The 25255-nt window shown below is 63.4% G+C and overlaps 2 protein-coding genes across 2 annotated transcripts in view; both read left to right on the forward strand.

The window, feature by feature from the left end:
- Positions 1-9213, forward strand: part of LOC311164789 (general transcription and DNA repair factor IIH helicase subunit XPD-like) — a gene marked incomplete at its 5' end in the record, with an annotated part of 9485 nt that extends 272 nt beyond the window's left edge. Inside the window, 6 exons of the mRNA XM_084224396.1 lie at positions 1105-1197; positions 2035-2107; positions 3709-3779; positions 5448-5591; positions 6641-6784; positions 8313-9213. Coding sequence (XP_084080522.1) covers positions 1105-1197; positions 2035-2107; positions 3709-3779; positions 5448-5591; positions 6641-6784; positions 8313-8405 — 618 coding nt within the window. The 3' untranslated portion in view covers positions 8406-9213. The remainder of the gene's footprint in view (positions 1-1104; positions 1198-2034; positions 2108-3708; positions 3780-5447; positions 5592-6640; positions 6785-8312) is intronic.
- Positions 9214-10969: 1756 nt separating this feature from the next.
- Positions 10970-24496, forward strand: LOC311164815 (creatine kinase M-type). The gene is made up of 8 exons (XM_084224426.1): positions 10970-11015; positions 13480-13679; positions 15762-15916; positions 17230-17362; positions 18403-18574; positions 20044-20167; positions 21344-21533; positions 24297-24496. Exons 2-8 carry the CDS (start codon positions 13487-13489, stop codon positions 24473-24475), a joined length of 1146 nt encoding a protein of 381 aa, XP_084080552.1. The 5' UTR covers positions 10970-11015; positions 13480-13486; the 3' UTR covers positions 24476-24496.
- The last annotated feature ends 759 nt before the right edge of the window (positions 24497-25255 follow it).

Here is a 25255-nt window from a genome sequence, read left to right on the forward strand (position 1 = left end):
ACCCCAAAAATACCCAAAATCCCCCAAAATTCCTGAAAATTTTACCCCCAAAATCCCCCAAACCCCCCAAATTCCCCCAGGGGATCCTGGAGAACATCCAGAGGAACAAACGAGACCCAGAACCCCAAAACTGCCCCGAATCCCCCCTGAGACCCCAAAAATGCCCCAAAATCTGCCCAAGACCCCCCTGGGACCCCCAAAATCTGCCCAAAATCCCCAAATTCCCCCAAATCCCCCAGGGGATCCTGGAGAACATCCAGAGGAACAAACTCCTCTTCATCGAGACCCAGATCCCCCAAATCCCCCCCTGAGACCCCAAAACTTCACCCCAAAACCCCCCAGGAGCCCCCAAATCCCCTCCTGAGACCCCCGAGACCCCCCAAAATCCCCCAAATCCCCCCAGGGGATCCTGGAGAACATCCAGAGGAACAAACGAGACCCAGAACCCCAAAACTGCCCCGAATTCCCACTTGAGACCCCAAAACTGCCCCAAAATCTGCCCAAGACCCCCCATAAAAACATCCAGGACCCCCCAAATCCCCCTGGGACCCCCCAAAATCACCAAAATCCCCCAAATTCCCCCCAGGGGATCCTGGAGAACATCCAGAGGAACAAACCAGACCCAGAACCCCAAAACTGCCCCGAATTCCCCCCTGAGACCCCAAAAACTGCCCCAAAAATGCCCCAAAATCTGCCCAAGACCCCCCTGGGACCCCCAAAATCTGCCCAAAATCCCCAAATTCCCCCAAATCTCCCCCAGGGGATCCTGGAGAACATCCAGAGGAACAAACGAGACCCAGAACCCCAAAACTGCCTCAAATCCCCCCCTGAGACCCCAAAACTGCCCAAGACCCCCCAGAAAAACACCCAGGACCCCCCAAAATCCTCCTGAGACCCCCAAAATCCCCCAAATCCCCCCAGGGGATCCTGGAGAACATCCAGAGGAACAAACCAGACCCAGAACCCCAAAACTGCCCCAAATTCCCTCCTGATACCCCAAAAACTGCCCCAAAACCCCCCCAGGACCCCCGAAATCCCTTCCTGAGACCCCCAAAACCCCCTGGGACCCCCTGGGACCCCCCAAAATCCCCCAAATTCCCGCAGGGGATCCTGGAGAACATCCAGAGGAACAAACTCCTCTTCATCGAGACCCAGGACGGGGCCGAGACCAGCGTGGCCCTGGAGAAGTACCAGGAGGTCTGGGGGGGATTTGGGGGGATTTGGGGGGTCCTGGGGGGATTTGGGGGGTCCGGGGGGAATTTGGGGGGGATTTGGGGGTCCTGGGGGGATTTGGGGGGAATTTTGGGGGGTTTGGGGGGAATTTAGGGGGGATTTGGGGGGTCCCAGGGGGATTTTGGGGGGATTTGGGGATCCTGGGGGGATTTTGGGGGTCCCTGGGGGACTTGGGGGGTCCTGGGGGTGTTTTGGGGGGTCCTGGGGGGGTTTGGGGGGGATTTGGGGGGGTTTGGGGGGTCCTTGGGGATTTTGGGGGTCCCTGGGGGGGTTTGGGGGGCTCCTGGGGGGGTTTGGGGGTCCTGGGGGGATTTTGGGGGGTCCCTGGGGGGTTTGGGGGGTCCTGGATGGAATTTTGGGGTTCCCAAGTGAATTTTGAGGTTCCTGGCTGGAATTTTGGGGGTCCCAGGTGAATTTGGGGGAATTTTGGGGTGTCCCAGGTGAATTTTGGGGGGTCCCAGGTGAATGTTGGGGTTCCTGGATGGGAATTTTGGGGTTGTCCCAGGTGAATTTTGGGGTCCCAGGTGAATTTTGGGTGTCCCAGGTGAATTTTTGGGGTCCCAGGATGAGATTTTGGGGTGTCCCAGATGAATTTGGGGTTTCCCAGGTGAATTTGGGGTGTCCCAGATGAATTTTGGGGTCCCAGGATGGGAATTTTGAGGTTCCTGGCTGGGATTTTTGGGGTCCCAGGTGAATTTTGGGGTTCCTGGATGAATTTTTGGGGTCCCCCAGGTGAATTTTTGGGGTCCCAGGTGAATTTTGGGGTGTCCCAGGTGAATTTTTGGGGTCCCCTCTCCCCAGGCGTGCGAGAACGGCCGCGGGGCCGTGCTGCTCTCGGTGGCGCGCGGAAAAGTCTCCGAGGGCATCGACTTCGGTGAGGATTTGGGGCAAATTCGGGACATTTTGGGAAAATTTGGGGCAATTTTGGGATTTTGGGGTGATTTTGGGGGGGTTCAGGGTGGTTTGAGGGGATTTTGGGGTCCCTGCTCCCCCTTTTGTGGCTGTTCCCACCCCAGTTTTGGGGCAAAGTCTCCGAGGGCATCGACTTCGGTGAGGATTTGGGGAAATTCAGGGCATTTTGGGAAAATTTGGGGGATTTTGGGGTGATTTTGGAGTTTTGGGGGGTTTCAGGGTGGGTTTGAGGGGATTTTGGGGTCCTTTTTGTGGCTGTTCCCACCCCAGCCTTGGGGCAAAGTCTCCGAGGGCATCAAATTTGTTGAGATTTGGGGCGAATTTGGGAAAATTTGGGGGATTTGGGGAAAATTTGGGAAAATTTTGGGGTGATTTTGGAGTTTTGGGGGGATTTTGGGGGGGTTCAGGGAGGTTTGAGGGGATTTTTGGGGTCCTTTTTGTGGCTGTTCCCACCCCAGCCTTGGGGCAAAGTCTCCGAGGGCATCAAATTTGTTGAGATTTGGGGCGAATTTGGGGAATTTTGGGAAAATTTGGGGGATTTGGGGAAAATTTGGGGGATTTGGGGTGATTTTGGGGACTTTGGGGTGATTTTGGGGGTTTTGGAGGTGTTCAGGGTGGGTTTGAGGGGATTTTAGGGTTTTTTTTGGGGGATTTGAGGGGAAATTTAGGGTTTTGGGGGGCATTGAGGGGAAATTTGGGGATTTTGGGGAGGATTTTGGGGGGTTTTTTGGGGGATTGGAGGGGAAATTTGGGGGTTTGGGGGAATTTAAGGGGAAATTTTGAGGTTTGGGGGGATTTTTGGGGTTTTTTGGAGGATTTAAGGGTAATTTTGAAGGGGTTTGATGGGAATTTTGGGTTTTTTGGGGGTATTTGATGAGAAATTCGCACATTTTGGCGGATTTGAGGGGAAATTCGGGGATTTGGGGGGATTTGATGGGAAATTTGGGGATTTTGGGGGATTTAAGGGGAAATTTGGGGGTTTTGGGGGGGATTTTTGGGGGTTTTGGGGGGATTTGATGAGAAATTCACGGATTTTGGGGGATTTGAGGGGAAATTCTGGGATTTGGGGGGGATTTGATGGGAAATTTGGAGGGTTTGGGGTAATTTAAGGGGAAATTTTGAAGTTTGGGGGGATTTTGGGGGGTATTTGATGGGAATTTCAGGGATTTTGGGGGATTTAAGGGGAAATTTGGAGGTTTTGGGGGGATTTAAGGGGAAATTTGAAGGGGTTTGATGGGAATTTTGGGGTTTTGGGGGGTATTTGATGAGAAATTCTCATATTTTGGGGGATTTAAGGGGAAATTTTGGGGTTTTGGAGGGGATTTTGGTTTTTTTTGGGGGTATTTGATGGAAAATTTGGGGATTTGGGGGGATTTAAGGGGAAATTCGGGGGGTTTGGGGGGGATTTTTGTGGGTTTTGGAGGGGATTTGGGGGGTTTTTTGAAGGGGTTTGATGGGAATTTTGGGTTTTTGGGGGGTATTTGATAGGAATTTCAGGGATTTTGGGGTATTTGAGGGGAATTTGGTGTTTTTGGGGTGCCTGACCCCCCGGATCCCCCCCAGTCCATCACTACGGCCGGGCTGTGATCATGTTCGGGGTCCCCTACGTTTACACCCAGAGCCGGATCCTCAAGGTCAGGGGGGGCTGGGCTGGGACCCCTCCCCAAATCCCACCTGGGGGGGTCCCCTGGGCAGAGAAAGGGAATTTGGGGGGGGTTTGGGGGGATTTGGGGGGTTCAGGGGGATTTTGGGGGGATTTATGGGATTTTGGGGTTTTTTTAAGGGGCATTTGGGGTTTTTTAAGAAGATTTTGGGGGTTTTTAGGGGGGGTTTTGGGGGTCTCAGGTGGGACCCCCTCCCCAAATCCCACCTGGGGGGGTCCCCTGGCCTGCAGGGGGGGTACCTGGGGAGATAAAAGGGATTTTGGGGGGGTTTAGGTGGATTTTGGGGGGTTTATAGGATTTTTTGGGGTTTTTTAGGGGGATTTGGGGGTTTTTAAGATGATTTTGGGGGGGTTTTGGTGGTCTCAGGTGGGACCCCCTCCCCAAAACCCACCTGGGGGGATCCCCTGGGCAGAGAAAGGGGTTTTGGGGGGGTTTGAGGGGATTTTGGGGGATTTAAGGGGATTTTGGGGGTATTTATGAGATCTTTGGGGTTTTTTAGGGGGATTTGGGGGTTTTTAAGAAGATTTTGGGGGGGTTTTGGGGGTCTCAGGTGGGACCCCCTCCCCAGATCCCACCTGGGCCTGCAGAGGGAGGGTACCTGGGGGGGGTTTTGGGGTACCTGGGGGATTTTTAGGGTACCTGGGGGGGAGATTTGGGGTTCCTGGGGGGGTTTTGGGGTTCCTGGGGCGGGTTTTGGGGTTCCTGGATGCTCTGGGGCGGTTTTTGGGGGGTCTCAGCCCTGTTGCCCCCCCAAATCCCCCTGGAATTCCTTTGGGAGCAGCTCCAGGTGTGAGAGAACACCTGAGATGGGCGCACCTGGGGGGATTTTGGGGATCCTGGGGGGGTTTTTTGGGGTTCTGGGGGGGTTTTTTGGGGTTCCTGGATGCTCTAGGGGATTTCTGTGGAGGTTTTGGGGGGTCCCAGCCCCGTTTTGCCCCCAAATCCCCCTGGAATTCCTTCGGAAGCAGCTCCAGGTGTGAGAGAACACCTGAGATGGGGGCACCTGGGGGGATTTTTGGGATCCTGGGGGGATTTTTGGGGTTCCTGGATGCTCTGGGGGTTTTGGGGGAGGTTTTTGGGGAGGTTTTTGGGGGTCCCATCCCCGTTTGCCCCCCAGGCCCGGCTGGAATTCCTTCGAGAGCAGCTCCAGGTGTGAGAGAACACCTGAGATGGGGGCACCTGGGGGGATTTTGGGGATCCTGGGGGGGGTTTTGGGGTTCCTGGATGCTCTGGGGGATTTTGGGGGAGATTTCTGGGGGTTTTTTGGGGGTCTCAGCCCCGTTTTCCCCCCAAATCCCCCTGGAATTCCTTCGGGAGCAGCTCCAGGTGTGAGAGAACACCTGAGATGGGGGCACCTGGGGGGGTTTTTGGGGTTCCTGGGGGGGTTTTTTGGGGTTCCTGGATGCTCTGTGGGTTTTTGGGGAGGTTTTTGGGGAGGTTTTGGGGGGTCCCATCCCCGTTTTGCCCCCCCAGGCCCGGCTGGAATTCCTTCGGGAGCAGCTCCAGGTGTGAGAGAACACCTGAGATGGGGGCACCTGGGGGGTTTTTGGGGTTCCTGGGGGGGTTTTTTGGGGTTCCTGGATGCTCTGTGGGTTTTTGGGGAGGTTTTTGGGGGTCCCAGCCCCGTTTTCCCCCCAGGCCCGGCTGGAATTCCTCCGGGAGCAGCTCCAGGTGCGCGAGGGCGAATTCCTGACCTTCGACGCCATGCGGCACGCGGCGCAGTGCGTGGGGAGAGCCCTGAGAGGGAAAACTGACTACGGGCTGATGGTGTTTGCTGACAAGGTCTGGGGGATTTGGGGTCAGTTTGGGGGATTTGGGGTCAGTTTGGGTCAGTTTGGGTCAGTTTGGGGGATTTAGGGTCAGTTTGGGGTCAGTTTGGGGTCAGTTTGGGTCAGTTTGGGGCGGCGCAGTGCGTGGGGAGAGCGCTCAGGGGGAAAACTGATTATGGACTGATGGTGTTTGCTGACAAGGTCTGGGGGATTTGGGGTCAGTCTGGGGGATTTGGGGTCAGTTTGGGGGATTTGGGGTCAGTTTGGGTCAGTTTGGGTCGGTTTGGGTCAGTTTGGGTCAGTTTGGGTCAGTTTGGAGTCAGTTTGGGTCAGTTTGGGGTCAGTTTGGGGGTGTTTAGGGTCAGTTTGGGGGATTTGGGGTCAGTTTGGGGGATTTGGGGTCAGTTTTTTCCCCATTTTTCCCATTTTCCCGGTTTTTCTCCCCATTTTTCCCTGTCCCAGCGCTTTGCCCGGGCTGACAAGCGTGGGGGGATCTTTGGGGGGATCCCAGCTGTGTTTGGGGGTCATTTCGGGCCATTAAACCCCTTTTTTCCCATTTTTTCCCCGTTTCCCCCCATTTTTTCCCATTTTTCCTATTTTCCCGGTTTTTCCCCCCGTTTTTCCCGCCCCCAGCGCTTCGCCCGGGCTGACAAGCAGGGGGAGGAAACTTTGGGGGGGATCCCAGGTGTGTTTGGGGGGATCCCAGGTGTGTTTGGGGGGATCCCAGGTGTGTTTGGGGGTCATTTCAGGCCATTAAACCCCAATTTTTCCCATTTTCTCCCCGTTTTTTTCCCATTTTTCCCCATTTTTCCCATTTTCCCGGTTTTTCCCCCCATTTTTCCCCATTCCAGCGCTTCGCCCGGGCTGACAAGCGTGGGGGGATCTTTGGGGGGATCCCAGGTGTGTTGGGGGGATCCCAGGTGTGTTTGGGGGGATCCCAGGTGTGTTTGGGGGTCATTTCAGGCCATTAAACCCCAATTTTTCCCATTTTCTCCCCATTTTTCCCCATTTTTCCCATTTTTCCCATTTTCCCGGTTTCTCTCCCCGTTTTCCCGCCCCCAGCGCTTCGCCCGGGCGGACAAGCGTGGGAAGCTGCCGCGCTGGATCCAGGAGCACCTGCCCGAGTCCCACCTGAACCTGACGGTGGACGAGGCCGTGCAGGCGGCCAAGAGGTTCCTGCGCGAGATGGCCCAGCCCTTCCGCCAGGTGAGGGATCCCCCCAGCCCTTCCGACAGGTGAGGGATCCACTCGATCCTGAGGGATCCCCCCCAGCCCTTCCGCCAGGTGAGGGATCCACTGGATCCTGAGGGATCCCCCCAGCCCTTCCGCCAGGTGAGGGATCCACTCGATCCTGAGGGATCCCCCCAGCCCTTCCGCCAGGTGAGGGATCCACTCGATCCTAGGGGATCCCCCCCAGCCCTTCCGGCAGGTGAGGGATCCACTGGATCCTAGGGGATCCCCCCCAGCCCTTCCGCCAGGTGAGGGATCCACTCGATCCCGAGGGATCCCATCTGATCCTGATTGATCCCCCCAGCCCTTCCGCCAGGTGAGGGATCCACTGGATCCTGAGGGATCCCCCCCAGCCCTTCCGCCAGGTACGGGATCCACTGGATCCTGAGGGATCCCCCCAGCCCTTCCGCCAGGTGAGGGATCCACTGGATCCTGAGGGATCCCCCCAGCCCTTCCGGCAGGTGAGGGATCCACTGGATCCTGAGGGATCCCCCCAGCCCTTCCGGCAGGTGAGGGATCCCCCCCAGCCCTTCCGCCAGGTGAGGGATCCACTGGATTCTGAGGGATCCCCCCAGCCCTTCCGCCAGGTGAGGGATCCACTCGATCCCAGGGGATCCAAATTGATCCCCCAGCCCTTCCGGCAGGTACGGGATCCACTGGATCCTGAGGGATCCCATCCGATCCCCCCAGCCCTTCCGGCAGGTGAGGGATCCACTCGATCCAAATAGATCCCAGGGGGTCCTGAGGGATTCCCCCCCCCCCCAGCCCTTCCGGCAGGTGAGGGATCCACTCGATCCCAGGGGACCACCCCACCCACCCACCCCACCCCCACCCCCCCCCCCCCCCCCCGCCCTTCCGGCAGGTGAGGGATCCAGTGGATCCTGAGGGACCACCCCCCCCCAGCCCTTCCGACAGGTATGGGATCCACTGGATCCAGATAGATCCCAGGGGATCCTGAGGGATCCCCCCAGCCCTTCTGCCAGGTGAGGGATCCACTCGATCCCAGGGGATCCCCCCCAGCCCTTCCGACAGGTGAGGGATCCACTGGGTCCCCTCAGATCCTTTCAGATCCTCTCTGATCCACCCAGACCCCCCCCAAGACCCCCTCAGACCCTCCCCAGATCCCCAGGGTGGATCCCCAGGGTGGATCCCCATCCCAGAGGATCCCCATCCCAGATCCCCAGGGTGGATCCCCATCCCGGATCCCCATCCCGGATCCCCATCCTGGATCCCCATCCCCGATCCCCATCCTGGATCCCCACCCCGGATCCCCACCCCTGAGGATCCCCACCCTGGATCCCCCTCCCCGATCCCCATCCCCGATCCCCACCCCAGAGGATCCCCATCCCGGATCCCCAGGGTGGATCCCCACCCCAGAGGATCCCCCTCCCCGATCCCCCTCCCCGATCCCCATCCCCGATCCCCATCCCCGATCCCCATCCCCGATCCCCATCCCGGATCCCCACCCCGGTGGATCCCGATCCCGCTCCCGCTCCCGTTGCAGGAGGACCAGCTGGGGCTGTCGCTGCTGACCTGGGAGCAGCTGCAGGAGGGGGAGGTGCTGCAGCGGATCCAGGGCATCTCCCAGCAGGTCTGACCGGGATCCGCCCGGGATCCACCCGGGATCCACCCGGGATCCACCTGGGACCTGCCCGGGATCCACCCGGGATCCACCCGGGATCCACCTGGGACCTGCCTGGGACCAACCCGGGACCCACCTGGGATCCACCCGGGATCCACCCGGGATCAACCCGGGATCAACCCGGGATCCACCTGGGACCCACCCGGGACCCGCCCGGGATCCACCTGGGACCTGCCTGGGATCCCCCCAGGACCCACCCGGAATCCACCTGGGATCCACCCGGGACCCACCCGGGACCCACCCGGGATCCACCCAGGATCTACCCAGGATCCACCCAGGATCCGCCCGGGATCCACCCGGGACCTGCTCGGGATCCCCCCAGGATCCACCCGGGACCTGCCTGGGATCCACCCGGGACCCGCCCGGGATCTGCCTGGGATCCACCCGGGATCCCCCCAGGATCCAGCCAGGGGCTCCAGGGGGGATCTGGATCCCCCCCAAACCCACCTGGAGGAGGGGGTGGATCCCTCCTTGGGATCCAGTGGGATCTGGAGCCCCAAAATGCCGGAGCAGGGACCGGATCCCTCTGGGGGAGGGGATCTGGACCCCCCCCGGGGGGATCTGGGCCCCCCCAAACCCACCTGGAGGAGGGGGTGGATCCCCCCGTGGGATCCAGTGGGATCTGGGCCCCCTCAGAGCCCCCAAACCCACCTGGAGGAGGGACCGGATCCCCCCTGGATCCCCCCGGATCCCCCCAGATCCCCCTGGATCCCCCGGGATCCCCCCAGGTCCCCCAATTTTGGTCCCTCCCCTCCCCCCAATAAAAGCGACTTTCCCCTCCCCCAATGACTCCGCCCCCTTTTTACCCCCCCCAGGGACCCCCCAAAATCCCCTCCCCCCCCCAAAGATTTGGGGTGTCCTCCCCTCCCCCACCCCCCCAAAAACGAGGGGGGGGGCGAATCCATTGGGGGGAGGGGGAGGGGCTCCTCTCCCGTGCCTCAGTTTCCCCCCGGATGTTTTGGGGTGGGGGGGAGGGGTCATTCCTGGGGTGCCCCCCCTGCGTCCCTCCCCTCCCCCCCTCAAGGAACCCCCCCCGGGGACCCCTCCCCTCCCCTCCCCCCCCCCCCAATTTGACACCGAATCCCCCCCGGGAAACCGGAGCCGACCTAAAAATACCGGGGGGGGGGAGGGGCGGGGCTGGGCGGCCCCTCCCCCTCCCTCCCCTCCCCCCCCCCCCCAGCTTGAATTGCCCTGAGCCAGCGGATCCGCCCCACCCCCACCCTAAACACCCCCCCATTAAATTTGGGGGATCCCCCCCTCAATTCCGACCCCCCCCCAATTGATTTTGGGATTTTCTGCCCCCCCCCAATTAATTTTTGGGGTTCCCCGATTAATTCCGACCCCCCCCCCCAATTAATTTTGGGGTTTTTTGACCCCTCCCCATTAATTTGGGGGGGGGAGCGGTGGTCTCGAAATTTGGGAGGGTCCCGGTAATTTGGGGGGTGGTCCCGGTGCTCCCGGGGGGGTCCCGGTATTTATTTGGGGGGGTCCCGGTAATTTGGGGGGGGGTCCCGGTGCCCCGGGAGGGGTCCCGGTATTTATTTGGGGGGGTCCCGGTAATTTGGGGGGTGGTCTCGGTGGCCCCCGGGGGGGCCCGGTAATTTGGGGGGGGGGTCCCGGTGCCCCCGGGAGGGTCCCGGTATTTATTTGGGGGGGGGTCCCAGTGCCCTGGGAGGGTCCCGGTAATTTGGGGGGGTCCCGGTAATTTGAAGAGCTCCCGGTATTTATTTGGGGGGGTGGTCCCAGTGCCCGGGGGGGTCCCGGTATTTATTTGGGGGGTCCCGGTGCCCCGGGGGTGGTCCCGGTAATTTGGGGGGTGGTCCTGGTGCCCCGGGGTGGGGGTGGTCCCGGTAATTTGGGGGGGGTCCCGGTGCCCCGGTATTTGAAGTTCTCCCGGTATTTATGGGGGGTGGTCCCGGTGCCCCCGGGAGGGTCCCGGTATTTATTTGGGGGGGTGGTCCCGGTGTCCGGGGGGGGTCCCGCTATTTGGGGGGGGTCCCGGTGCCCCGGTATTTGAAGTTCTCCCGGTATTTATGGGGGGGTGGTCCCGGTAATTTGGGGGGGGTCCCGCTATTGAAGAGCTCCCGGTATTTATTTGGGGGGTGGTCCCGGTGCCCCGGGGGGGGTCCCGTTAATTTGGGGGGGTCCCGGTATTTGAAGAGCTCCCGGTATTTATTGGGGGGTGGTCCCGGTAATTTGGGGGGGTCCCGCTATTGGAAGAGCTCCCGGTATTTATGGGGGGGTGGTCCCGGTAATTTGGGGGGTGGTCCCGCCCCCTCCCGCGGTCCCGGGGGGCGGCAGGTGCCGCCTGCCCCCCCCCCCCCCCCCCCCCCCGGTGACACCGGACACCGGGGGGCGGCTCCGGGGGTCCCCCAGGGTCTCCCGCGGGCCGGGGGCGGCCCCGCCAGGGCCCGGCCCCGCCCGGTTTGGGGTCCCCCCGGAGCCCCCCGGGGCTGGGGGGGGTCCCGGGGGGGATAAAAGCGCCCCTGGGGGGTCCCGGTCCCACCGCTCCCCCCCGCGCCCGGTACCGGCCCGACCCCGACCCGGCCCCGCTGAGAGACCCAGGTAACGCCGGGACCCCCCCGGGACCCCCACCGGGACCACCGGGAAACCCCCGGGACCACCGGGAAACCCCCCGGGATCCCCGCCGGGACCCCCCCGGGACCACCGGGACCACCGGGATCCCCCCCGGGAACCCCCCCGGGACCCCCGGGATCCCCCACGGGACCCCCGGGACCCCCCCAGGGAAACCCCCGGGACCACCACGACCCCCCCGGGACCCCAATCGGGACCGGGACCGCCCCCCCCGAGACCACCGGGAGACTCCCGGGAGCCCCCCCCAGGATCCCCCGGGACCACGGGAGACCCCTGGGAACCGAATCGGTACCGGAACCCCCCCCCGGGATCACCGGGACCCCCCCGGACCGGCCCAATCTGGACCAGGACACTCAGGAAGGGTCGGGACGCCCCCGGTGTCACCGGGACCGGGACAGGGACAGGGACCCGACCTCCCCTCGGTGTCACCGGAACCGGGACCGGGACAGGGACAGGGACAGGGACAGGGACCCGACCTCCCCTCGGTGTCACCGGGACCGGGACAGGGATTCGGGACCGGGCCCCGCCCCCCCGTCGGTGTCACCGGGACCGGGATTTGGGACAGGGACCGGGACCGGGACGGGGGCCCGACCCCTACTCGGTGTCACCGGGACCGGCACCGGGATTCGGGACCGGGATTCGGCACCGGGCCCCGCCCCCCCGGTATCACCAGGACCGGGATTCGGCACCGGCCCCGCCCCCCTCGGTGTCACCGGGACCGGGACCAGGACCGGGCCCCGCCCCCCTCGGTGTCACCGGGACCGGGATTCGGGACCGGCCCCGCCCCCCTCGGTGTCACCGGGACCCCCCCAAGCCCCCCCCGGTCCCTCCCCTCCCCCCCCGAGCTATAAATAGCCCCGGCCCGAACAAGGAGCGGAGCCGAGCGGCCACGCCCCCTGCAGGACACGCCCACCAGGACACGCCCCTCTGCAGGACACGCCCCCTGCAGGACACGCCCCAGAGCCCCCCCCCGTGTCCCCTGTGTCCCCTCTTGTGGCACGTGGTGCGGTGTCCCCGGTGTCACCGGGCTGTCCCCGTGTCCCCGTGTCCTCCGTGTCCCCCACATCACCTGGCTGTCCCTGCGGTGTCACCTGGCTGTCCCCACAATGTCACCTGGCTGTCCCTGTGTCCTCCGTGTCCCCCACATCACCGGGCTGTCCCCACAATGTCACCTGGCTGTCCCCATGTCCCCTGGTGCCACCATGTCCCTGTGTCCCCATGTCCTCCATGTCCCCCACAATGTCACCGGGCTGTCCCCGGTGCCACCTGGCTGTCCCCATGTCCTCCATGTCCTCCATGTCCTCCATGTCCCCCACATCACCTGGCTGTCCCCACAATGTCACCTGGCTGTCCCCGTGTCCCCCGGTGCCACCATGTCCCTCTGTCCCCATGTCCTTCATGCCTGTCCCCATGTCCCTGTGTCCCCATGTCCCCATGGTGTCCCCATGTCCCCGCAGTGCCACCATGCCGTTCAGCAACACCCACAACAAGCACAAGCTCCAGTTCTCGGCCGAGGAGGAGTTCCCAGACCTGTCCCCATGTCCCTGTGTCCCCATTCCCACGGTGTCCATGGTGTCCATGATGTCCCCATGATGTCCCCACGATGTCCCCGTGTCCCCGCAGTGCCACCATGCCATTCAGCAACACCCACAACAAGTACAAGCTCAAGTTCTGGGCCGAGGAGGAGATCCCAGACCTGTCCCCATGTCCCTGTGTCCCCATGTCCATGATGTCCACGATGTCCCCATGATGTCCCCACGGTGTCCCCGCAGTGCCACCATGCCGTTCAGCAACACCCACAACAAGTACAAGCTCAAGTTCTCGGCCGAGGAGGAGTTCCCGGACCTGTCCCCATGGTGTCCCCATGTCCATGGTGTCCATGTCCCCATGGTGTCCCCACGATGTCCCCGTGTCCCCGCAGTGCCACCATGCCGTTCAGCAACACCCACAACAAGCACAAGCTCAAGTTCTGGGTTGAGGAGGAGTTCCCGGACCTGTCCCCATGTCCCTGTGTCCCCATGTCCCCATGTCCATGATGTCCCCATGATGTCCCCATGTCCCCACGATGTCCCCATGTCCCCACGATGTCCCCATGTCCCCGCAGTGCCACCATGCCGTTCAGCAACACCCACAACAAGTACAAGCTCAAGTTCTCGGCCGAGGAGGAGTTCCCGGACCTGTCCCCATGTCCCTGTGTCCCCATGTCCATGGTGTCCATGATGTCCCCACGATGTCCCCATGTCCCCACGATGTCCCCGTGTCCCCGCAGTGCCACCATGCCGTTCAGCAACACCCACAACAAGTACAAGCTCAAGTTCTCGGCCGAGGAGGAGATCCCGGACCTGTCCCCATGGTGTCCCCATGTCCATGGTGTCCATGTCCCCATGTCCCCACGGTGTCCCCATGTCCCCACAATGTCCCCGTGTCCCCGCAGTGCCACCATGCCGTTCAGCAACACCCACAACAAGTACAAGCTCAAGTTCTCGGCCGAGGAGGAGTTCCCGGACCTGTCCAAGCACAACAACCACATGGCCAAGGTGCTGACCCCCGCCCTCTACGCCAAGCTGCGCGACAAGGAGACCCCCAGCGGCTTCACCCTCGACGACGTCATCCAGACCGGCGTCGACAACCCCGGTGCGTCCCCACGCGGGGTCCCCAACCTGCCCCAGGGGTCCCCAAACTGACCATGGGGTCCCCAACCCATCCAGGGGGTCCCCAAACTGACCATGGGGTCCTCAATCCGTCCATGGGGTCTCCACTCCATCCATGGGGTCCCCAGCCCACCCCGGGTGTCCCCAAACTGACCATGGGGTCCCCAAACTGACCATGGGGTCCCCAGCCCGCCCCGGGGGTCCCCAAACTGATCATGGGGTCCCCAAACTGACCATGGGGTCCTCAACACATCCATGGGGTCCCCAACCTGTCCATGGGGTCCCCAGCCCATCCATGGGGTCCCCAGCCCGCCCCGGGGGTCCCCAGCCCGCCCCGGGGGTCCTCAGCCCATCCATGGGGTCCCCAACCTGTCCATGGGGTCCCCAGCCTGTCCATGGGGTCCCCAGCCCACCCCGGGGGTCCCCAAACTGACCATGGGGTCCTCAAACTGACCATGGGGTCCCCAACCTGTCCATGGGGTCCCCAGCCCGCCCCGGCGGTCCCCAACCCATCCATGGGGTCCCCAGCCCATCCATGGGGTCTCCACTCCATCCCGGGGGTCCCCAAACTGACCATGGGGTCCCCAGTCCCTCTATGGGGTCTACAGCCCATCCATGGGGTCTCCACTCCATCCATGGGGTCCCCAACCTGTCCATGGGGTCCTCAACACATCCATGGGGTCCTCAACCCATCCATGGGGTCCCCAACCTGTCCATGGGGTCCCCAGCCCATCCATGGGGTCCCCAGCCCGCCCCGGGGGTCTCCAGCCCGCCCCGGGGGTCCCCAGCCCACCCCGGGGGTCCCCAAACTGACCATGGGGTCCTCAACCCATCCATGGGGTCCCCAGCCTGCCCCAGGGGTCTCCAGCCCGCCCCGGGGGTCCCCAAACTGACCATGGGGTCCTCAACCCATCCATGGGGTCCCCCAGCCTGCCCTGGGTGTCCCCAAACTGACCATGGGGTCCCCAGCCCACCCCAGGGGTCCCCAGCCCACCGTGGGGGTCCCCAACCTGTCCATGGGGTCCCCCAGCCCGCCCTGGGTGTCCCCAAGCTGACCATGGGGTTCCCAGCCCACCCCAGGGGTCCCCAAACTGCCCATAGGGTCTTCAACCCATCCATGGGGTCTCCACTCCATCCATGGGGTCCCCAGCCCACCCCGGGTGTCCCCAAACTGCCCATGGGGTCCCCAAACTGACCATGGGGTCCCCAGAATGTCCATGGGGTCCCCAACCCATCCATGGGGTCCTCAGCCCTCCCCAGGGGTCCCCAAACTGACCATGGGGTCCTCAATCCATCCATGGGGTCCCCAGCCCATCCATGGGGTCCCCAACTTGTCCATGGGGTCCCCAAACTAACTATGAGGTCCTCAACCTGTCCATGGGGTCCCCAGCCCATCCATGGGGTCCCTGATCTGTACATGGGACCAGAGACCCCTCCCCAGCTGCCAGGGCCCCATCCCAGTCCCGTACTGGTCCCAGTGTCCCATCCCAGTCCCATACTGGTCCCAGTGACCCCGATATCCCCAAATGTCCCCAGGCCACCCGTTCATCATGACGGTGGGCTGCGTGGCCGGTGACGAGGAGTCCCATGGCCAATCCCAGTCCCATACTGGTCTCATACCCAATCCCAGTCCCATACTGGTCCCAGTGCCCCATCCCAGTCCCATACTGGTCCCAGTGACCCCCAGTGACCCTGATGTCCCCAAATGTCCCCAGGCCACCCGTTCATCATGACCGTGGGCTGCGTGGCCGGTGACGAGGAGTCCCATGGCCAATCCCAGTCCCATACTGGTCCCAGTGTCCCATCCCAGTCCCATACTGGTCCCAGTGTCCCATCCCAGTCCCATACTGGTCCCAGTGACCCCGGTGTCCCCAAATGTCCCCAGGCCACCCGTTCATCATGACCGTGGGCTGTGTGGCCGGTGACGAGGAGTCCCATGGCCAATCCCAGTCCCGTACTGGTCCCAGTGCCCCATCCCAGTGCCATACTGGTCTCATACCCAATCCCAGTGCCATACTGGTCCCATACTGGTCCCAGTGACCCCGGTGTCCCCAAATGTCCCCAGGCCACCCGTTCATCATGACGGTGGGCTGCGTGGCCGGGGACGAGGAGTCCTACGAGGTCTTCAAGGAGCTCTTCGACCCCGTGATCCAGGACAGGCACGGCGGCTACAAACCCACCGACAAGCACCGCACCGACCTCAACCACGAGAACCTCAAGGTGGGGACCCCAAAATCCGGGAGGGGACCCCAAATTTGGGAGGAGTCCCTGAAATCTGGGAGGGGTCCCCAAAGGTCTCGGGAGGGCGGGGAAGGGGTGACAGGGCCACCACGGGGTGACACAAACCCACGGACAAGCACCGCACCGACCTCAACCACGAGAACCTCAAGGTGGGGGGACCCCGAAATCCGGGGGGGGTCCCCAAATCCGGGAGGGGTCCCCAAAGGTCACAGGAGGGCGGGGAAGGGGTGACAGGGCCACCACGGGGTGACACAAACCCACCGACAAGCACCGCACCGACCTCAACCACGAGAACCTCAAGGTGGGGGGATCCCCGAAATTTGGGGGGGTCCCCGAAATCTGGGAGGGGTCCCCAGGGGTCTGAGGAGGGCAGGGAAGGGGTGACAGGGCCACCACGGGGTGACAGGGCCACCATGGGGTGACACAAACCCACGGACAAGCACCGCACCGACCTCAACCACGAGAACCTCAAGGTGGGGGGACCCCAAAATCCGGGGGGGTCCCCAAATCTGGGAGGGGACCCCCAAATCTGGGAAGGATCCCTAAAGGTGTCAGGAGGGCGGGGAAGGGGTGACAGGGCCACCACGGGGTGACACAAACCCACCGACAAGCACCGCACCGACCTCAACCACGAGAACCTCAAGGTGGGGGAACCCCGAAATTTGGGGGGGTCCCCAAATCTGGGAGGGGTCCCTGAAATCTGGGAGGGGACCCCCAAACCCGGGAGGGGTCTCCAGGGGTCTCAGGAGGGCAGGGAAGGGGTGACAGGGCCACCACGGGGTGTCCCCACAAAGCCACCTCAGGAGGGTTTTGGGGGGAGTTTTTGGGGATTTTTGGGCTGATTTTGGGGTTATTTTGAGCGGGATTTTTGGGATATTTTTGGGGTGATTTTGGGGTTTTTTTGGGGTGTCCCTGAGCGGTTTTTGGGGTGCCCAGGGCGGGGAGGACCTGGACCCCAAGTACGTGCTGAGCACTGCGGGGGCCCTCACAGCGAGGATTATTTTGGGGATTTTTGGGCTGATTTTGGGGTTATTTTGAGCGGGATTTTTGGGATATTTTTGGGGCGATTTTGGGGATTTTCGGGGTGTCCCTGAGCGGTTTTTGGGGTGCCCAGGGCGGGGAGGACCTGGACCCCAAGTACGTGCTGAGCAGTGCAGCTGGGTCATGGGGGGGGGATTTTGGGGTGATGTTTTGGGTATATTTGGGTTATTTTGAGTGGGATTTTTGGGATATTTTTGGGGCGATTTTGGGGGTTTTCGGGGTGTCCCTGAGCGGTTTTTGGGGTTCCCCAGGGCGGGGAGGACCTGGACCCCAAGTACGTGCTGAGCAGCCGCGTCCGCACCGGCCGCAGCATCAAGGGGTACTCGCTGCCCCCCCACTGCAGCCGCGGCGAGCGCCGCGCCATCGAGAAGCTGTCAGTCACAGGTGAGGGGCGGGGCCTGGGTGGGCGGGGTCAGAGTGGGCGTGGTCAGAGTGGGCGTGGACCGGTGGGGTGGGTTAAATGGGATTGGGTGTGGTCAGGAAGTGGGTGGGGTCAGATTGGGTGTGGTCCGAGGGGTGGGGTCAGGATTTGGGTGGGGCCGCGGAGGGTGGGAGCGTGGGTGGGGTCAGAATGGGTGTGGCCGGTGTGGGCGTGGCCAGATTGGGGTGGGCGTGGCTGGGCGTGGTCAACCTGGCTTGGGCGTGTCCCGGGCGTGTCCAGGTGGGGTTTTGGGATGGATTTGGGATAGATTTGGGGTGAATTTGGGATGGATTTGGGACAGATGTGCATTTCCAATCTGGCTTGGGCGTGGCTTGGGCGTGTCCCGTCCCACCTGGGCGTGTCCGGGGTGTGTCCAGGTGGGGTTTTGGGTGGATTTGGGCTGAATTTGGGATGGATTTGGGACAGTTGGACGTGACAAGGCCAAGTTCAGCGTGGCCTGGGCGTGTCCAGTCCAGCCTGGGCGTGTCCAGTCTGGTCTGGGCGTGGCTGGGTGTGGTCAGTCTGGCTTGGGCGTGTCCCGGTGGGGTTTTGGGATGGATTTGGGATGGATTTGGGACAGATGTGCAGATCCAATCTGGCTTGGGTGTGGCCTGGGCGTGTCCAGTCCGGCCTGGGTGTGAGCAATCTGGTCTGGGCGTGGCTGGGCGTGTCCCGTCTGGCCTGGGTGTGTCCTGGGCGTGTCCAGGGGCGTGCCCAGGTGGGGTTTTGGGATGGATTTGGGTTGAATTTGGGACAGATGTGCATTTCCAATCTGGCTTGGGCGTGGCCTGGGCGTGTCCCGTCCCGCCTGGGCGTGTCTGGGGCGTGTCCAGGTGGGGTTTGGGATGGATTTGGGTTGAATTTGGGCTGGATTTGGGCTGAATTTGGGACAGATGTACATTTCCAATCTGGCTCGGGCGTGACCTGGGCGTGTCCCGTCCGGCCTGGGCGTGTCCGGGGCGTGTCGGGGGGCGTGCCCAGGTGCTGACCACGCCCCCGGCAGCCCTGAACAGCCTGGAGGGGGAGTTCAAGGGCAAGTACTACCCGCTGAAGGCCATGACGGAGCAGGAGCAGCAGCAGCTCATCGACGACCACTTCCTGTTCGACAAGCCGGTGTCGCCCCTGCTGCTGGCCTCGGGCATGGCCCGCGACTGGCCCGACGCCCGCGGCATCTGGTGCGCACCTGGGACACCTGGGGCACCTGGGGCACCTGAGGGGCACATGGGGGCAGTTCAGGGCATCTGGTGCGCACCTGGGGCACCTGGGGGCACCTGGGGGGTTCCTGGAGGCACCTGGGGGGCACATGGGGGGCAGCTGGGGGCAGCTGGGGGCAGTTCAGGGCACCTGGGGGGCACTTGGGGGCACTTGGGGGCAGCTGGGGGGTTCCTGGGGGCAGCTGGGGGGGCACCTGGGGGGTTCCTGGGGGGTTCCTGGGGGGTTCTTGGGGCAGTTCAGGGCATCTGGTGCACACCTGGGACACCTGGGGGGCACCTGGGGGCACCTGGGGGCACCTGGGGGCAGCTGGGGGCAGTTCAGGGCACCTGGGGGCACCTGGGAGTATTTGGGGGGCACCCCGGGTGTTCTTAGGGGGTTCTTAGGGGGTTCTTGGGGCAGTTCAGGGCACCTGGGGGCAGCTGGGGGGCACCAGGGGGCACCTGGGGGGCGGCTGGGTGCAGTTCAGGGCACCTGGGGGCACCTGGGGGGCACCTCGGGGGTTTTTAGGGGGTTCTTGGGGCAGTTTAGGGCACCTGGGGCACCTGGGGGGGCAGCTGGGGGGCACCTGGGGCAGTTCAGGGCACCTGGGGAGCACCTGGGGGCAGCTGGGGGCAGTTCAGGGCACCTGGGAGGCACCCAGGGGGTTCCTGGGGGGCTCCTGGGGGGTTCTTGGGGCAGTTCAGGGCACCTGCGGGCACCTGGGGGGTTCCTGGGGGCAGCTGGGGGGCACCTGGGGGGTTCTTAGGGGGTTCTTGGGGCAGTTCAGGGCACCTGGAGGCACCTGGGGGCACCTGGGGGGCACTTGGGGGGTTCTTAGGGGGGTTCTTGGGGCAGTTCAGGGCACCCAGTGTCCCCGATGTCCCCTCAGTGTCCCCAATGTCCCCTCGATGTCTCTGAGGTCCCCCAGGTGTCCCCTGATGTTCCCCATTTCATGGGGCTCTCCCCTCTGGGGGATCTCTGGGGGTGCCAGGGCCATGCTGAGGTGTTCCCCCCGATGTCCCCAATGTCCCCAATGTCCCCTCGATGTCCCCTGGGTGTCCCCCGATGTCCCCTGGGTGTCCCCGATGTCCCCCGGGTGTCCCCCGATGTCTCTGAGGTCCCCAGTGTCCCCTGATGTCCCCGTTTTATGGGGCTCTCCCCTCTGGGGGGGCTCTGGGGGTGTCCCTGCTGTCCCCCCAATGTCCCCCCAATGTCCCCTCGATGTCCCCTCGATGTCCCCAATGTCCCCTCGATGTCCTCGATGTCCCCTCAGTGTCCCCAATGTCTCTGATGTCCCCTGATGTCCCCGTTTCATGGGATCTCCCCTTTGGGGGGGCTCTGGGGGTGTCCCCTGCTGTCCCCCCGATGTCCCCTCGATGTCCCCTCGATGTCCCCTCGATGTCCCCAATGTCCCCTCGATGTCCCCAATGTCCCCTCGATGTCCCCCCAGGCACAACGACAACAAGACGTTCCTGGTGTGGGTGAACGAGGAGGATCACCTGCGCGTCATCTCCATGGAGAAGGGAGGGAACATGAAGGAGGTGTTCCGGCGCTTCTGCGTCGGCCTCAAGAAGGTCAGGGACACCTGGGGACACCTGGGGACACCTGGGGACACTGGGGACACCTGGGGACACTGGGGACACCTGGGGACACCTGGGGGTTTGGGGTCACATCTCCATGGAGAAGGGCGGCAACATGAAGGAGGTGTTCCGGCGCTTCTGCGTCGGCCTCAAGAAGGTCAGGGACACCTGGGGACACCTGGGGACACCTGGGGACACCTGGGGACACTGAGGACACTGGGGACACCTGGGGACACCTGGGGACACCTGGGGACACCTGGGGACATCGGGGGATTTGGGGACACATCTCCATGGAGAAGGCAGGGAACATGAAGGAGGTGTTCCGGCGCTTCTGCGTTGGCCTCAAGAAGGTCAGGGACACCTGGGGACACCTGGGGACACTGGGGACACCTGGGGACACCTGGGGACACTGGGGACACTGGGGACACCTGGGGACACCTGGGGACACTGGGGACACGGAGGGTTTGGGGACACTGGGGGGATTTGGGGTCACATCTCCATGGAGAAGGGAGGGAACATGAAGGAGGTGTTCCGGCGCTTCTGCGTCGGCCTCAAGAAGGTCAGGGACACCTGGGGACACCTGGGGACACCTGGGGACACTGGGGACACCTGGGGACACTGGGGACACTGGGGACACTGGGGACATCGGGGGGTTTGGGGTCACATCTCCATGGAGAAGGGCGGGAACATGAAGGAGGTGTTCTGTGTCGGCCTCAAGAAGGTCAGGGACACCTGGGGACACCTGGGGGCACTGGGGGACACCTGGGGACACTTGGGGACATCTGGGGACACTGGGGATGGAGGAGTTTTGGGGTCACATCTCCATGGAGATGGGTGGCAATGGGAGGGAGGTGTCGGTCTCAAGGAGGTCAGGAGGGTCCTGAGGTGTCCTGAGGGTCTTGGGGACATTTGGGGACATTTAAGGACACCTGGGGACATTTAAGGACACCTGGGGACAGGTGGCACTTTGGGAACAAAGCCAACTTTTGGGAACAAGGAGAAATTTGGGGACAGGTGGCGTTTGAGGACATTGAGGCGACATTTGACATCCCGAGCACGCCAGGTGTGCCCCGGGCGTGTCCCAGGTGTGTCCTGGGCGTGTCCCAGGTGTGTCCCAGGTGCCACCACCACCCCCAGTGTCCCCAACCCTGGTCCCCTGGCTGTCCCCAGATCGAGGAGATCTTCAAGAAGGCCGGGCACCCCTTCATGTGGACGGAGCACCTGGGCTACATCCTCACCTGCCCGTCCAACCTGGGCACGGGGCTGCGCGGCGGCGTCCACGTGCGCCTGCAGCACCTGAGCCAGCACCCCAAGTTCGAGGAGATCCTCAAGCGCCTGCGCCTGCAGAAACGTGGCACAGGTGAGAGCCCGGATCACCTGGGGGGTGGGACACCCCAAAATTCACGGTGACACCCCAAAGTCACCTGGGGGGAAATAGGGACAGCCCCAAAGTCACCTGAGCCAGGTTCGAGGGGATCCTCAAGCGCCTGCGCCTGCAGAAACGCGGCACAGGTGAGAGCCCGGATCACCTGGGGGGTGGGACACCCCAAAAATCACCTGGGTGGGCGGGGACACCCCAAAATTCACCTGGTGGGAAATAGGGACAGCCCCAAAGTCACCTGAGCCAGCACCCCAAGTTCCAGGAGATCCTCGAGCGCCTGCGCCTGCAGAAACGCGGCACAGGTGGGACACAAAACACCTGGGGACACCCCAAAATTCACAGGGACACCCCAGAATTCACCTGGGGTGAGGCAGGGAGATCCCCAAAGTCACCAGGGTGGAAAAATTCCATCCCAAAATTCACCTGGGGGTGAAATTCCACCCCGAAAATTCACCTGGGTGGGGTGGGGACACCCCAAAATTCTCTTGGGGTGAGGCAGGGACACCCCAAAATTCACCTGGGGTGGGTGGGGACACCCCAAAATTCACCTGGGGGGAGATTCCACCCCCAAACTCACCTGACAGAGACCCCCCCAAATTCACCTGGCGGGGGCAGGGGCACCCCCACATCAGCCCAGGAAAGGGACCCTGGGTGGGGCTGATGGTCCAGGGGTGGTCAGCGGTGTCCTGGCTGTCCGTCTGTCCATCTGTCTGTCCGTCTGTCCGTCTGTCCGTCCGGGGGGGGTGGGCACGGCGGCGGTGGGGCCGTGGGTCAGCGACAGGCAGGGGCTGCTCAGGGGTGGACAGGGGGTGGTCAGGAGTGGTCAGCGGTGTCCTGGCTGTCCGTGCCTCACTGACCCCGCCCTGTCCGTCTGTCTGTCTGTCCAGGCGGGGTGGACATGGCGGCTGTGGGACTGTGAGACACAGGGGATGGACAGGGGGCTGCTCAGGAGTGCTCAGGGGATGGTCAGTGAGTGGTCAGTGGGTGGTCAGTGGTGTCCTGGCTGTCCCTGGCTGTCCGTGCCCCACTAACCCCGCCCTGTCCGTCTGTCCGTCTGTCCAGGCGGGGTGGACACGGCCCTGGCAGAACCATCAGGCCCAGGGGATGGACAGGGGCTGCTCAGGAGTGCTCAGCGGTGTCCTGGCTGTCCCTGGCTGCCTCCCTGACCCCGCCCTGTCTGTCTGTCCGTCTGTCTGTCTGTCTGTCCAGGCGGGGCGGACACGGCCCTGGCAGAACCATCAGGCCCAGGGGCTGCTCAGGGGGTGCTCAGGAGTGCTCAGGGGATGCTCAGGAGTGCTCAGCGGTGTCCTGGCTGTCCCTGGCTGTCCCTGGCTGTCCCACTGACCCCACCCTGTCCGTCTGTCCGTCTGTCTGTCCAGGCGGGGTGGACACGGCCCTGGCAGAACCATCAGGCCCAGGGGATGGACAGGGGGTGCTCAGGGTGGTCAGTGGGGGCTCAGGGGATGCTCAGGAGTGGTCAGCGGTGTCCTGGCTGTCCCTGGTTGTCCCTGGCTGTCCGTGGCTGCCTCCCTGACCCCACCCTGTCCGTCTGTCCATCCGTCCAGGTGGGGTGGACACGGCGGTGGTGGCGCTGTGGGTCAGCGACAGGCAGGGGCTGCTCAGGGGATGCTCAGGAGTGGTCAGTGAGTGGACAGGAGTGGTCAGCGGTGTCCTGGCTGTCCGTGCCCCACTAACCCCACCCTGTCCATCTGTCTGTCCGTCTGTCCGTCCAGGCGGGGTGGACACGGCGGTCGTGGGACCGTGGAACCATCAGACACAGGGGATGGACAGGAGTGGTCAGTGGGTGGTCAGCGGTGTCCTGGCTGTCCCTGGCTGTCCGTGCCTCACTGACCCCACCCTGTCCGTCTGTCCATCTGTCCGTCTGTCCAGGCGGGGCGGACACGGCAGCGGTGGGACCGTGAGACACAGGGGATGGACAGGGGGTGCTCAGGAGTGGTCAGGGGGTGGTCAGTGAGTGGTCAGCGGTGTCCTGGCTGTCCGTGCCTCACTGACCCCGCCCTGTCCGTCTGTCTGTCTGTCCAGGTGGGGTGGACACGGCCCTGGCAGAACCATCAGGCCCAGGGGATGGACAGGGGCTGCTCAGGAGTGGGCAGGGGCTGCTCAGGAGTGGTCAGCGGTGTCCTGGCTGTCCGTGGCTGTTCCCAGCTGCCCCACTGACCCTGCCCTGTCCATCTGTCTGTCCGTCCATCCAGGCGGGGTGGACACGGCGGCGGTGGGATGATGAGACACAGGGGATGGACAGGGGGAGCTGAGGAGTGGTCAGGGGATGCTCAGGAGTGGTCAGTGGTGTCCTGGCTGTCCCTGGCTGTCCCACTGACCCTACCCTGTCCGTCTGTCCGTCTGTCCATCCGTCTGTCCAGGCGGGGTGGGCACGGTGGCAGTGAGACCGTGAGACACAGGGGATGGACAGGAGGTGCTCAGGGGGTGCTCAGGGGATGGTCAGGGGATGGTCAGCGGTGTCCTGGCTGTCCCTGGCTGTCCGTGCCTCACTGACCCCGCCCTGTCCGTCTGTCCGTCTGTCCGTCTGTCCAGGCGGGGTGGACACGGCGGCTGTGGGACCGTGAGACACAGGGGATGGACAGGGGGTGCTCAGGGGGTGCTCAGGAGCGCTCAGGGTGGGCAGGGGATGCTCAGGAGTGCTCAGCGCTGTCCCTGGCTGTCCGTGCCCCACTAACCCCGCCCTGTCCCTCTGTCCGTCTGTCCGTCTGTCTGTCCGTGCAGGGGGGGTGGACACGGCGGCCGTGGGCGCCGTCTTCGACATCTCCAACGCCGACCGCCTGGGCTTCTCGGAGGTGGAGCAGGTGCAGATGGTGGTGGACGGCGTCAAGCTCATGGTGGAGATGGAGAAGAAGCTGGAGCAGAAGCAGCCGATCGACGACATGATCCCGGCCCAGAAATAGGGGAGGGGGCGCCGCGGGGAGACCCCCCGGGATCCCCCCGAGGGGAGGGGGCGCCGCGGGGATCCCCCGAAATCCCCCCCGAGCCCCCCCGGAGCGGCCCCAATAAACGCTGCTGGTCCCGGCTGCGCTCGGCGGTTTGGATTTGGGGAGGGGGCGACGCCAAATTTGGGGATCCCGGCAAAGTCAGAGGGTCCCTCCCATTCCCCAAGGGTCCCTCGGGTCCTTCTGGGGACCCCAAAATCTCCCTCGATCCCCGGGGATCCCCCAAAATCCTCCAGAGCCCCCCCCCCGAGCGGCCCCAATAAACGCTGCTGGTCCCAGGGGTTTGGATTTGGGGAGGGGGCGACGCCAAATTTGGGGGTCCCGGCAAGGTCAGGGTGGATTTTCCCACCCCACTCTCACCCATGGGGACCCCAAAATCTCTCCCGAGCCCCGGGGAACCCCCAAAATCCCCCCGAGCCCCCCCGGAGCGGCCCCAATAAACGCTGCTGGTTCCGGGGGTTTGAATTTGGGGAGGGGGCGACGGCAAATTTGGGGGTCCCGGCAAATCCAGAGGGAGTCTCCCATTCCCCAAGGGTCCCTCGGATCCTCTTGGTGACCCCAAAATCTCTCCCAGACCCCCGGGGATCCCCCAAAATCCTCCAGAACCCCCCCCCAGAGCGGCCCCAATAAACGCTGCTGGTCCCGGGGGTTTGAATTTGGGGAGGGGGCGACGCCAAATTTGGGGGTCCCCGCAAGGTCAGAGGGACCCTCGCGTCCCCCAAGGGTCCTTCTGGTCCT

This window comes from Fringilla coelebs (assembly GCF_963513975.1).
Source record: "Fringilla coelebs genome assembly, chromosome: 37".
NCBI classification, from domain to species: Eukaryota; Metazoa; Chordata; class Aves; order Passeriformes; family Fringillidae; genus Fringilla; species Fringilla coelebs.